General features: G+C 38.0%; 1 protein-coding gene across 4 annotated transcripts in view; it reads right to left on the reverse strand.

Annotated features, from left to right (window-relative positions):
• Positions 1–12,802, reverse strand: part of LOC139687257 (afadin-like) — a 266,733-nt gene that overhangs the window by 107,960 nt on the left and 145,971 nt on the right. For all 4 annotated transcript variants that reach the window (XM_071584395.1, XM_071584394.1, XM_071584393.1 and 1 more), the window contains 3 exons: positions 6,532–6,677; positions 6,284–6,383; positions 2,744–3,091 (listed from right to left, as the gene is read on the reverse strand). In XM_071584395.1, the coding sequence (XP_071440496.1) occupies positions 2,744–3,091; positions 6,284–6,383; positions 6,532–6,677 (594 nt within the window). The remainder of the gene's footprint in view (positions 1–2,743; positions 3,092–6,283; positions 6,384–6,531; positions 6,678–12,802) is intronic.

A 12,802-nucleotide genomic window follows, 5' to 3' on the forward strand; every position in this document is an offset into this window, starting at 1 on the left:
CACAAACAAACAACTGCATCTTCATTTCAATAACTTTCATCCTCTCTACACTAAACAGTCAATCCTGCACTCCCTCTTCACCTTCCAGACCAGCACATCTTCAACGACCCTGAATCCCTGAAGACATTCCCATGAGAAATTAATACCTCTCTCATCCAGACTCCCTTCTACACAAAGTAATCCATGGTCAATCCAGGTTTACCAACATTAACAGAAGGAAAATTAGACGATAGTCAATTATTATGTCAATTGACAAAGTCAATTATTTCATTACATTTCAATAGACGATAGTGTTTCGGCAGTAGGCATTGCACCTTTGGAATCTGAAGAAGAGCCTGCTGAAAAATCACTTAAAATTGCTAACGTCTGGGAGAGATGGTATATTATCAAAAATTTTATAGCGGCTGGACACAGATATGCAACAACATTATGAACATTTGAGAACTACACAGGACATTGTAATTTGCACAATAAGTGGCTTTTTCAAAACATTTCCCACTTTCTCTCATATATCTGAACATCCAAGTGCATCATATTCCAGGGATGGAATGTAGAAAGTCCACATGCATGTATATATCTTAAAATAATTTACTCAAGTGTGGTTTAAAAACAATTTTATTTTTTCTAATAGTGATTGTTACTTTTCCTTTAGGTCAATTCTTAACTCATTACACATTGATAAATTAGCCAATAACACAATCACTGTTGATAGAATTGACTTAAGCTTAGCTGAGCTAATTTCAGAGGATATTCTGCTAAGTATTTTATTCAAATAGGATTTCCTCAAAATTATACATCATTTTTTTATACTCAAAGCTTCCCATTCACCACAGAAAATCACTGAGTCATCGTGGATAAAGTAATCACACAATAGGGGTAAAAATAGTCCATTGGGTTACTTACATCAAATCCCCTGTTTATACAAATTGGGCTTGATTTGGAAAACCTCTGCCTCCATATGGTTGATGTTAGAGAGGATTTACTCTAATTACGAGGGCGATCTTAAAAGTACCCGACCCAACAAAGAAAAAACAAAAATTTTGGAGAAAAATGTATCTATTTTTCAACATAATTTCCTTTCAGCTCTATACACTTTGCCCAGCGATTTCCAATAGATTCGATACAATTTTTATAATAAGAACTGCCTTACTCCTCAAAATAGCCATTAATTGCCAACATCACTTCTTCACGGAGGGAATATTTTTGACCACCGAGCCAGTTTTTGCAGGTCAAGGTTGCGAACAAAAAATAATCCGAGGGAACTAAATCTGGCGAATAGGGTGCATTAGGTAGCAATTCAAACTTTAATTCATGAATTTTGGCTATTGCAATACGGATTTGTAAGCTGGTGCATTGTCTTGATGACAGAACACTTTCTTCTTAGCCAAATGCGGCTTGATTTCTTCGCTCAAACGTTGCAATAAGTTTGCATAATACTCGCCGTTGATAGTTTTTCCTTTTTCAAAATAGTCGATGAAAATTATCGCACGCGCATCCCAAAAAACCGACGCCATGACCTTGCCTGCAGATGAAACGGTCTTCACCTTCTTTGGAGGCGGTTCTCCCTTCTGAATCCATTGTTTTGATTGATCTTTTGTCTTGCGTGTGAAGTAATGGACCCATGTTTCATTCATGTCCATGAAACGACGCAAACCTTTAACTTCATTGCTGTGAAACTTTGCTAAACACAATTGAAACATCTTCAGGGCACTGGTTTTGCTTGAGCGTGAGCAAACACTGCACCCATCTTGCACACAGTTTCCTCGTGTCCACATTTTCAGTTAATATGTGATGTACCGCACTTTTTGAAATGCCAACTATATTTGCTAGCTCACACGCTTTCAGTCAACGATCATCCAGTATCACTTTGTGGATTTTCTTCACCATTTCTGGAGTCGTCGCCTCATTTGGTCGATCAATGTGATGCCCACCTTGGCAGCTCATATGGCCTCATTTGAACTCCGCTATATAATATTTTACTCTTGTAAATGAAGGAACAGACTCACCCAGTGTAGAATCCAGTTCAGCTTTGATATTGGTTGGGCTAAGGCCTTTCAAATAAAAGTATTGTATCACATAACAATGACCAATTTTCTCCATTTTCACAAATTCACTGAAAATCTTAACTATTGATGGCTGCCAAACAAATACTAAACAGTGTGGTGTCTTCAAACTTGAAGAATATAGGTTGTCTACTTTCTAATACAGTGATATTTTTACTAACAACTACCGCATTCTCTAGTTCAGGCTGGGTACTTATGGGCCCCCCCATGTACCTAAGAAATTGGCAACTTTTATCTCAGCTTCCTCCAGTATATACAGTTTTATATATCTACCTAGGAGGTATTGTTAAATTTTAATTATTACTAAGAAATAACCATGACATCTGGATAAAATTTAATCTGCATATTAATTGATTTTTATGTGCATAATTTTGTTAATCACAGCCATTCATGTTGATTTGTTTTCTTTCAGAAAGACATAGATTGAAGTAAAAGATTCAGGTCTGAGTAATGACTTGTTAAGTTCAAATGACAAGTTCAGATCTTAGCAATGAGAGAATCAAAGTAACAAGTAGTTACTATCTGGCCACCTTCATTTGGCAGAAAAACAGTGATTAATGGAAACTTGAGTCTGAGTGCATGCAATCAGGAGTATAAGTACAATCATAGACCCCTTAAAATGACCACCCAAAGTGTCTACTGCCCAGGCTGGTGTGTCGCTTCCACAGAAATGCACTTGCCTGCAGAAGGTGAGCCACCTGGGTGATGCGAGACAAGTGACAGTCGGCGGCCAGCTCCAGCCCCTGCCTCTCGGCCCACGCCTCCACTCGGGCCAGCCGCGCACCAAGCCGCAAGCCCCACTCACGGCTGCAGTAAGAGGGGGCCCTTGGCGAGAGGTGGACGTGGTGCACGTGGTGAGAATGGTGCATTGCATTGTTGGCGCTAGATGCCACGGCAGAGGCAACCACTCTGTTAAATGTCCACACATTCACATAGTGGAAGAGCTGAGAGAAAAGTTGGATTGTCAGAGCGGCATTCACGCGACATCGGCGCAATAGAGCCATCGCTGATGCCAACACCTGCAACACCTGCAGGAATGAAGAGAAAATATTGGAATGATTTCAATCATAAACATACATGATTCTTGAGCAGTGAAAACCATTGTTAGACCTCATTACAATATATGTATGTACTGTGGATGTTCATTAGAATAAATGATGAAATGAAAGGTTTCACCATGTGATATCACCAAAAAGTGATGGAATGAACAGTAATTAATAATTATGTGATTAATTTCATACCCTTAAATATGCTACCCATATAAAATTTGTTATTCACTTAAAGGTCAGCTTTGGTATACACAATCAACCGATCAGTAAGTTCAAAATTCCAGCTCCCTTCAAAATGTGACAACAAGAATCTACTGTATATGTTTTAGCAGCACTGAGTACTCAAAGAACTGTGGATGATGCTGCGGCAGTAAATTTGACAGAGTCATCCACCTATGTGCACTGAAATTGATGCATTCCATTATTGAGGATATTATTCCCTATGTTATCCCACGATCACGGTTTCTGGCTGAAATAACTTAGTGATTCTTTGAGACTCTCAAAATCCCTAAATTAACAAAACTGCATGAAATGCCAACAACAGATATCTACTACAGAACCACCCACTGATAATACACACACAAATTTTGAGAATTTTGTAGCACAAAATATTATTTTTACACTTAAATTCTCACCCTTCATATTAGTTTCTTAGCGTTGACTAACTTGTAATCTGCATTTAAACATAATATCTATTTTTAAATATATGAGTATATATATTATGAGTAAAATCGAGCTGTAAAGAGAGTGAAGTAAGAGTGATGCACCTATGAACACAAAGTGGCATTGGCTCTTGCGAGGTATTCACATGACCACCCGAAACTTTATGCGGTGAAGCAGACAATTTCACTTTGAATCATACCAATAACTGTGCCAGACATGCAAGAATGTGCCCGCCATAGCACACATTGTGGGGGCATGGAAAACAGGTGCATCGTCTGAAGAGAGGCATCAACTTATTAAGGCAGTGACTATGTGTGCTACAAATCTATTTAAAGTTAATGCTTTGCCACATTTTCACTAAATATTTAATTGCCAGAAAAAGTGAATGTCTGGAGAGAACTTTGTAGTAAAAAAGAAAAAGGATTATATCATTAATTGTTAACTAATTACGAGGCATATTCATAAAGTCAGGGTCGTTTGCTTAAATTTAAATATTGCCGCTTCAGAACACAGTTCTAGTTTATGGACCTACAGTTATGACTGAAGGAAAGGTTAAACAATGGTGCTGTGATTTTAAAAATGGACAAAGAAACATCCTTGACGAAGAGTAAAGTGGCAGGCCCAGTATTCTGACCGATGAAATTGTTTCGTAAGTAAAACAAAAACTGCAATGTGATCGTAGATTGACGATTAATGGCCTGGCTGAACATTTTCCTCAACTTGGACGCACTTTTGTCAACAATATTGTCACAGAAATCCTCTGATACCACAAATTGTGTGCAGGTGGGCACCGAAAATACTCACCTAGCACCACAAAGAGCAAAGAATGTCCAGTGGACGAGAGTTTTTGGGCCCCCCACCGCACCTAACCTTGCACCTAGCGACTACTTCCTCTTCTTGCACTTGAAACAGTGGCTCAGTGGACAACATTTCAAAACCAAAGACGAACGAACTCAAGAACGGCGTAGTCAATTGGTTCAACTCTCAGGCGGCGAGCTTCTAGGCCCAGAGGGGTTAAAGAAGCTGGTGCAGCAGCATGAAAAATGCTTAGAAGTGAACGGCGATTATGTCGAGAAGTGGGGTAGGTTGGTAGCTGACTAAAAGTGCCAATAAAATGGGTTTCATATCAGTATATTTTTTCCTCTGACCAAACGGCCCTTACTTTATGAGCATGCCTCATATTTTGATTCCTTTTTGTTTTCCACAAATCGAATTCACATTGCAGGTAGGTTCATTCCACTGCAGAAGAAAAGGTGAATAATTCACAATCCTAAACAATATACACATAATTTTATTTCAACAAACATTCAGCTTAACTAACTTTTTTCCACATGGAATGCATCACCATATTGCACATTATTTATATCAGAAAAATTGTCCAGCTTGACAAGTGTTCCGCTTCATGTGAGATATTCCAGAACGAATTATGCTCATTGCCCACTCTATAATAAGATTTTTGAAAAAAAAAGGAATGCCAAGATAAATATTGAAATCGGAGGACATCAGTCAGAGGAACCATTCATCTATCTATCTTGGAAGTATTTTGGGTTGAAAAAGACAAATATAGCATGGAAATATGAAGTTAGAATGACAAGATCCCAAGAAACAGTGTGTTTATGACATAAACTGTCGGTAAAGGATTTGGGAGAAGAAAAGCAAAACTTTGATTTAGAGTTGAGATATTTGCAGCATGGAAATATTTTCATTGAAGCAAGGTGATAGGTAAAGATCGGACGTTTTTGAGATGTGGGGGTGATGAAGGATTGAAAAGGTGAAGCGAACAGAAAGGAAAACAAATGAGGAAATACTAGGTGCAACACAGGAGGAGAGAAGGTTTTTGGGAGACAGCCAATGGAGGCAAGAGAAGTGGATGCATAGGCTATTGATAGGCGGTTGAATCCTGACGACATTGACAAAGAGAGGGTACATTGTTCGACAAGCATGGAAGGGGAAGGATTGATGTGTTGGACAGAATGAAGGGACTGAGAAAATAGGTGGCATTGAAGAGAGGTTTACATGGTGCAGGGTGCCACATTATACAGCTATAGATGAGGCAACAGAAAAAACACACAACAGTATTATTATAATAATTATTAACAACAGCATTATTATTTATTCACACAAAACAACCAGTAATACATTGTTTAAACCAGTAATTCCAACCAAACAGTGATACATTTAAATAATGTTTTACTGGTTGGTTTGTGTAAATATCCAAAAGCTACCTTAAATGGTAGCCTAATAATAATAAAATCATTTAAGGGTTTTTAGCTTACAGTGATCATGTTATTCCATTTTCACAAATTATTTTTCAGTGACTATTTTAAAACACTTTTTAGATTCATTTTCAACATTAAGTTCATATCATTGTCTTAAACTTTACTCAATTACATCAATTTTTGTTGATGGATAGTTATTAATATGAAGTTCAAGAGTACAACAGTACTTGCACATATAATATTTACATATATATACATATATATATTGCATGAAAAATACTAAACATACTGAACCAGCAGATTCCTCTTCGTTTCTGTCATCATCACGGTCAGCAAGGAAGTTTGGCATCACTAAACCAAGGTCAGCTTGAAGACACAGAACAAGATTCCTGAAAAAATTTAAAATGCTCAAATGCAAGCAAATTTCTTCCTTACAATAAATGGGCTTGTTCAAGCATGACTTGCTTCAACAGCATTACGATTTTAAGTCATTGATGCCCCATTGAAGAATTGAGAGCGATGACCTAGGGCACCAACCTAAAAGCAATCTGCACCGCTTCAGCGAGGATGTCCTGGCCATCGATGGAGAATGCAGAGATGTGCCGATCAGACTTGAGGAAGTGGAGGAGCTCTGAGGCATTGGCCATCCAAAATGCTAGTGATTCAGCATCTCCATACCTCTCCTGATTTGTAAAACAAAAGAAATGTTTTTAGCATCACTGGGCTCATTCTACAAATCTCAACCAAGTAAAAGTCAATTTAACTCCAAACACATAATATCCTCAAGTAGTAAATGTGCTCTTCTTCCAAATTCTCATTTGGGAAACATTTTCTTCATGAACATGATAATATTTTAAATCAATTACATCTCATTTATTTATTTGGGAGAGATGACAAAAAGACAACGTCACATGAACACTTTGTGTTGTTCCAATTAAGAAGGACATGGAAGGTATGATGGTTGTATCAAATTTAAAATAGCATTTCGGCAAGTGTACTAGACACAACCCATTTTTTATGTATGTTTTTAAGAAAAGAATCACATTTTTCTCCAATTGTCATAATGATTTATGGTAGAAATTTTATAGTGATTTATAACCAGTAAATGCAACTAGGGAACATTGTGCCTTCCATCACCTATCTCAAAACCCAGAAATTCATCTTCTATTCATTCATGTATCCTATTAGTTAAATTTCAAAATTTTTCCCTTATTCTTGCATTGATGACAAATTTATACCACTCAAAAATCTTTCCCCATGCTCTGATGGCAATTATTGTGTATTTTAGCTTTAATCCTACTATGAAGGTCATTTCTCCACATTAATCTGGCTCACCATGATGTCAATCCTGTAAAATAGGCAGCGTCTCTGTTCATAGCAATCACTCTTGCTTGTTGAATAGCTGTTTTGTACAAATAGAAAATTCCAATCTTTTGTGGCCTAATATACATGTCAGTGGCACCTCATCCACGTTCCCCATTTGCAAAAGTTAAAGATCTTCTCATTTTCTTTTAATTCTTCTTCGAGCATTGGGCATTTTTCAATTCCATTGTTCCGGTTGTATTTACCACAAACAGCTTTTTGTTGGTCCTCTTCCTGTCTTCATCCAGTTCTCTTCATCTTTTCAGCTGGCAATGATAAAAGGATCCTCTCTGCTGCCATTTCTACATTATTCGACATGTTTAATCACTCTTATCTTTAATATAATTTGCAGAGCAGAGTTTGCATTTTTTTTAGCCATGCCTTTCCACAAAATCTCAACATAATAATCACTTGTGATGACATGTAAAACAATGTTACACTTGGAAATGCATTTTGATTTTTGGAAATAAAGTAACACACTTCTCTTTCTAAGTTTTCATAGATGTACGAATGTGATGATTGCGATTATCCTCGAGTGTGCATGGGCAAGGCTCATGGCCAAGTGGCAAGAGCCAGTCTGACTACTTTTTCCCCCCCTTCTCCCAATTTCGATTGATAAAGCCACCCATAAGAGTCAGATATGGCCGATAGTTCTGCACTAAAACTGCAACAGTAATGAAGAATGCAAATTTATTGCCAGCACACAACAAAAGGTAATATAGTTTAAAGTTGGGAGTTGCATCATTCACATTCGAATGGAACAAATTATTACCTCAGCTTTGACCTAATCAAATAACACATGCATGCAAATATTGGAGAAATCATAAATTTAGATAACAGTGGATATTAACTAATTTTACTTGCGAGCACCCACTTTTAGAATTAAGCAAAAAGGATACCAAGCAACTCTTCATTTATACAGAACAGAAAAAAATTAGGGAATGATTAATTCAAAATCACTCTTTCACTAAAAGACAGCAAGCAGAAGAATGCTTAAATGTATGTTCATATAAACCAGAAGTTTTACGCACAACGTTCAACTCATAATTTTGATGACCATATATTTTATCCAAAATTTTGAGGGGGAGAAAATGCATCCCACATGCCAGCATATACAGTCCGTTTGCACCCCCAGAACTACTCCCAAAAGACATTGTAAGGCTGGCAGGTGTCTCCCATCCCGCTGATGAGTCCAAATACTGTCTGTGAATTATTAGGACTGTTCAAGGATGCTCAACTGGAGATCTAATGAAGAGTCCAATTTGTCCACAGGTATTATACATATGTGTAGGATGTAAACCTTTATGAAAATGCTTTAATTAGTATACCTATGCATAATACAAGTATTTTCAAGGTCATTCTTCAAATACCCAAATAATTAAATTTTAAAATTACTAAGAATAGCCATAGTTGATAAAACATGGGATTACTTGATAGCTAATATTTCATTTAACGAAATTTAGAAATAATTGCCACCAATGCTTTTTAACATTCAGTCCAAATGGACTATACAGTTTCTTTTTACATCAATACTAAAGCGACAGTGAAGTCACGCAGGTATTGTAATCCTAGCCTGCTAATCCAAAGGTTGCAGGTTCTAGTCCTGCCTCTGGCAGGAGTGCTGCGTCAACTCTGGCAGTTCAGCCTCAGGGAGACACACCAGATGACAAGCCAAGAGCTTATCGGCATGGGAAACCAGGAAATCCCAGAACACAAAGAAAGTGTCGAGTTTGGATTTTGAGAAAAATCTGCTTGCTCCTTGCCCAGCTGATGGTGGTGCTCCACAGTTGACAAAAAGAGAAGGACTTTCAAGAAAGTTTACAACATTCAATTTGTGGAAATGAAAATCATATCATTGAAAACTTGTCGATCATTTCATTGCAAACTGGAAGACACTCTCCCTCATACTAATCCATGACTAGGCATGAGCAAGGCAATTGGCTAGTGGAACAGTTTCTGGTAGAGATTAGTTAATTTTTTGATGTCTGTAGAAAATGTAGATTTCAAGCAGTAAATGCACTCTTCCAGTGTTCTTTTACTTTTTTTCTTATGAATATGAAATAAGTCATTCAAACTGTCTCCTTAATAAATATCTTTTAGGATGACATCAACAGTTTTCCATCCCAAAAACATTTTTCAGATTAGCGATGCTCCACGAAGTCACATATTGCAGAATTTAATGCAATTCCCAATCACCATGATTTTCACACGAATACAGTGGAACATCACATAACAAGCCCGATTGTTGTTTCTGATAATGACTTCCTTAACGAGCGATTGTTCTCATAATGAGTTACACGGAGGGGGGAATTCCCAGAATCATTGCGCACCTGCTACTTCTGTTTGTTGCTAGCACTCATTCCGTTAGTGTCTTAGTATCCATAGTGATCACACATCTTTCCATACTCGTGTTCAGACATATTGTTGGTGATAAGTTTTATAATATTTTGTACATAGTTTAAAAATTGCTTGAATAAAAAAACCATGAGAAGAGAGCCACAAGAGAATAAAAATAAAAAATAACTAAAGAAATTAAAAGTGAAATCACAGAAATTCAGGAAAAAGGTGTGAGTGACACTGCTGAGTACGTAACTCAACAATTGGTCGGGATCAACAATTTGCATTTTCTTCGAGAACAATTATTAATATTATTACTTGACAAAATTGAGGAAATAAGATGCTTTAAGGAGAGTGAAAAGAATATCTAGGTGTTACAGTTAAGCATTCTCAACGATGTTGACAGTTTGCTTCTCATTCGTATAAACAAAAAGCAATTGCAATGACACACTATTAATCCAATGGCTTACAAAGACGGCTATTCACCATCCGCTCAAAATTGGCCCTTGCTAACAAAGACAGCGACTCACCAGTCTCATATATTTTAATTTTTTTTCCATCCTTCTTTTGGAGCATAAATGTCAGATAGATTCATATTTATGGTCTTTATTGCTTTAATATTCTCCTAGTACATATTCCAATGTTGTTATCATATTGCTATTCATATTTTATTCTTGTATATACTCAATGGTTTTGAAGTGCTTTGATGATCGTGCCATCATTAGTTTATGGTAAACCCAATGCACATTCAGCACTGCCTTCTTTTGTCTCCTTTCTCTATCCATCCTTCTCTCCTATTTGATTAGGTGTTTTTGAGGCACCAGTTCATAGCCAACATAGGATAAAAGAAGCAGTATTTCATTTTGAATACTTGATGAAGACCATCCGCCAAACCTAAATGAAAGCTACCCAATGTCTTCATCTTCAGTGAACTTGCTACTATGCCAAAGCTAATACAACCTTTTCTGCTGCCACACCAAAGTTGCCTTTCATCTTTTCCTATTTGCTGCTACATCAACAAAGATGATAGAATTACTGAATGAAGTTGGGGGCTTCTGATAACACACATTAGTTTGCAGCCAGTGTTCCAACCCTCACAGCCATGGAGGCTCACGTTCGAGGTTGTGTACACTCACGCTCCCTCAAAGCAAATGCCAGCAAAAAGGGCAAGATTTTTACTAGGGATGATGATGTAGAAAAGTTTCTTTTTGACAGTGACACCAATATTAGTGATAACATTGAGGAAACAGTGCTAGCGATTACAGTGAGGAATGACACTGGTAACTCTGACAATTCAGAAACTGTGAATAGTGAAGACAGGGCAGAACCTTCCAGCAAAAATGAAGGCAGTATTTGAAGGTTACATGCCACTTCAGGGAATTACCCGATGGCTGGCTTGTTGGACAACAGTTATGCCCCCAGTTCTGGAGGCATCTTCAGGTCCAAGTGATCTTTCTGGCATTTTGGCCGCTATATATCAGAGATGCTGGCTGGCCCGGAATGCTCCGATTGGCTATTTCTTGGCGGTAAGGTGGGATTACCCTTTTCCATGTCAAAGCCAGGGTGTAGCCATCCTCACGGTTGAAATTCTTCAGATTTGTCATTATTTCTACCGCTTCTCCTATGAGTCTCAAGAAATAGGGATTTTTTTCCCTTCTTGCCAGAACTTTTGTTTGGTCAAACTCAATTGTGTGTCCTGGTTCCGTCCACTCATTTTCGAAATCGCCGTGAGCGGGAACTGTTTCTTATCCGTCCCTTGCCCTTAGGTGCTCCTGATTCTGCATCCAGTGGACCTTCCTGTTTGACTGACGATGATGTACAATTCTCCACATGCACACTTGATCTCATTTACTCCTTGGTACATGAGATCGGGCGTCTGGTCCTTAGGCTTAGGGATGATACCGCTGCTTTTTCTCATTGCGGAGAACCTAGTAACTACATTATGCTTCCGTAGGAGCTTACCAATCTTTTCAGCAGTTCCGGCGATGTACCAAATGGTAGTACTCTACTAGTCAATTATATTATAGTATACTGGTCTACTAGTCCATTGTATTATTCCTACATACTATTGAGAGGTACAGGATGCAGAGGGCCAATAAAGAAGGAGGAATCCTGGGTAAGCAGGTCAGAAGTTGGAATGAAAAATGAACATTTTGGACAATTTATCAAGTAAGCAGTGAGGAGCAAAATGTGTTTATGTGGTGCAAAGAAGATTTAGAAGTCAATAATACTTTACAATCATTTTCATTGGCCAGCAAAAACTACTTTTGATCAGACGTGGATAGTCTGAAAGGTTTCCTACCTAACAAATGAACAAGACTTTTTTTTTCTTTGAATTCATACTTCAACACAGTTGTCTTCCAATCCAATATACTTTTAATAGTGGTGCTCTGACATTTTTAAGCTTCTAAATATTAGCTGATGTCTTGCCCGGCAATATACGAGTCGGTTTTTACGTATATAATAACCTCCTCGTCCAATGAAAATCTCTGTCCTCCAAGTGAAACTTCATGTTAAGGAAACAGGAAAAGGTTGCCGAGGGCCACATCTGCTGAACATGCTCAGTGGTCAACCCATTCAGAAGGCACTTTGTGAATTTTAGTCATGGTGACCATCAAAGTGGAAGTTGGTGCATTATCTAGATGGAAAAGAATTTTGTCTCCTTCAAATGAAGTCGGTTTTTTGCAATGTCTGCATTCAGCTTGTCAAGTAATGACGGATAACACTCTTCCATTGTTGAATAACTGATTGAAGCACTTTTCCACTTGATAAAATTTTACGACCAGGTTTCAATGTATTACATCATCATCAGGTAACCAACTTAAGTTGTGTTCAAGCTTATATACATTCCAGAAGGGGTGGAGAGGACGTGGTAGGAAACGAGGGGGGGTGGATAGAGGGGGGGAGAGGAAAGGGGGGGGGAAGACAAGGGAGACATTTACAAGAAATAGCGGAAACAGCGTATTGACCATGTTAAAACACACACAGTATATATAGTCTTTAGGGTGTGAAGTGGTCCTATTGGGTGGATGGCGGCAGTCTCCAATAAACCATCGGTGGCCGGGACGAAACCAGTAGACGGGCTGGGTTTGAAGGCCAAGGATTAGGC

Source organism: Hetaerina americana, unplaced genomic scaffold (genome assembly GCF_022747635.1).
Source record: "Hetaerina americana unplaced genomic scaffold, ioHetAmer1.1.p SCAF_187, whole genome shotgun sequence".
NCBI lineage: Eukaryota > Metazoa > Arthropoda > Insecta > Odonata > Calopterygidae > Hetaerina > Hetaerina americana.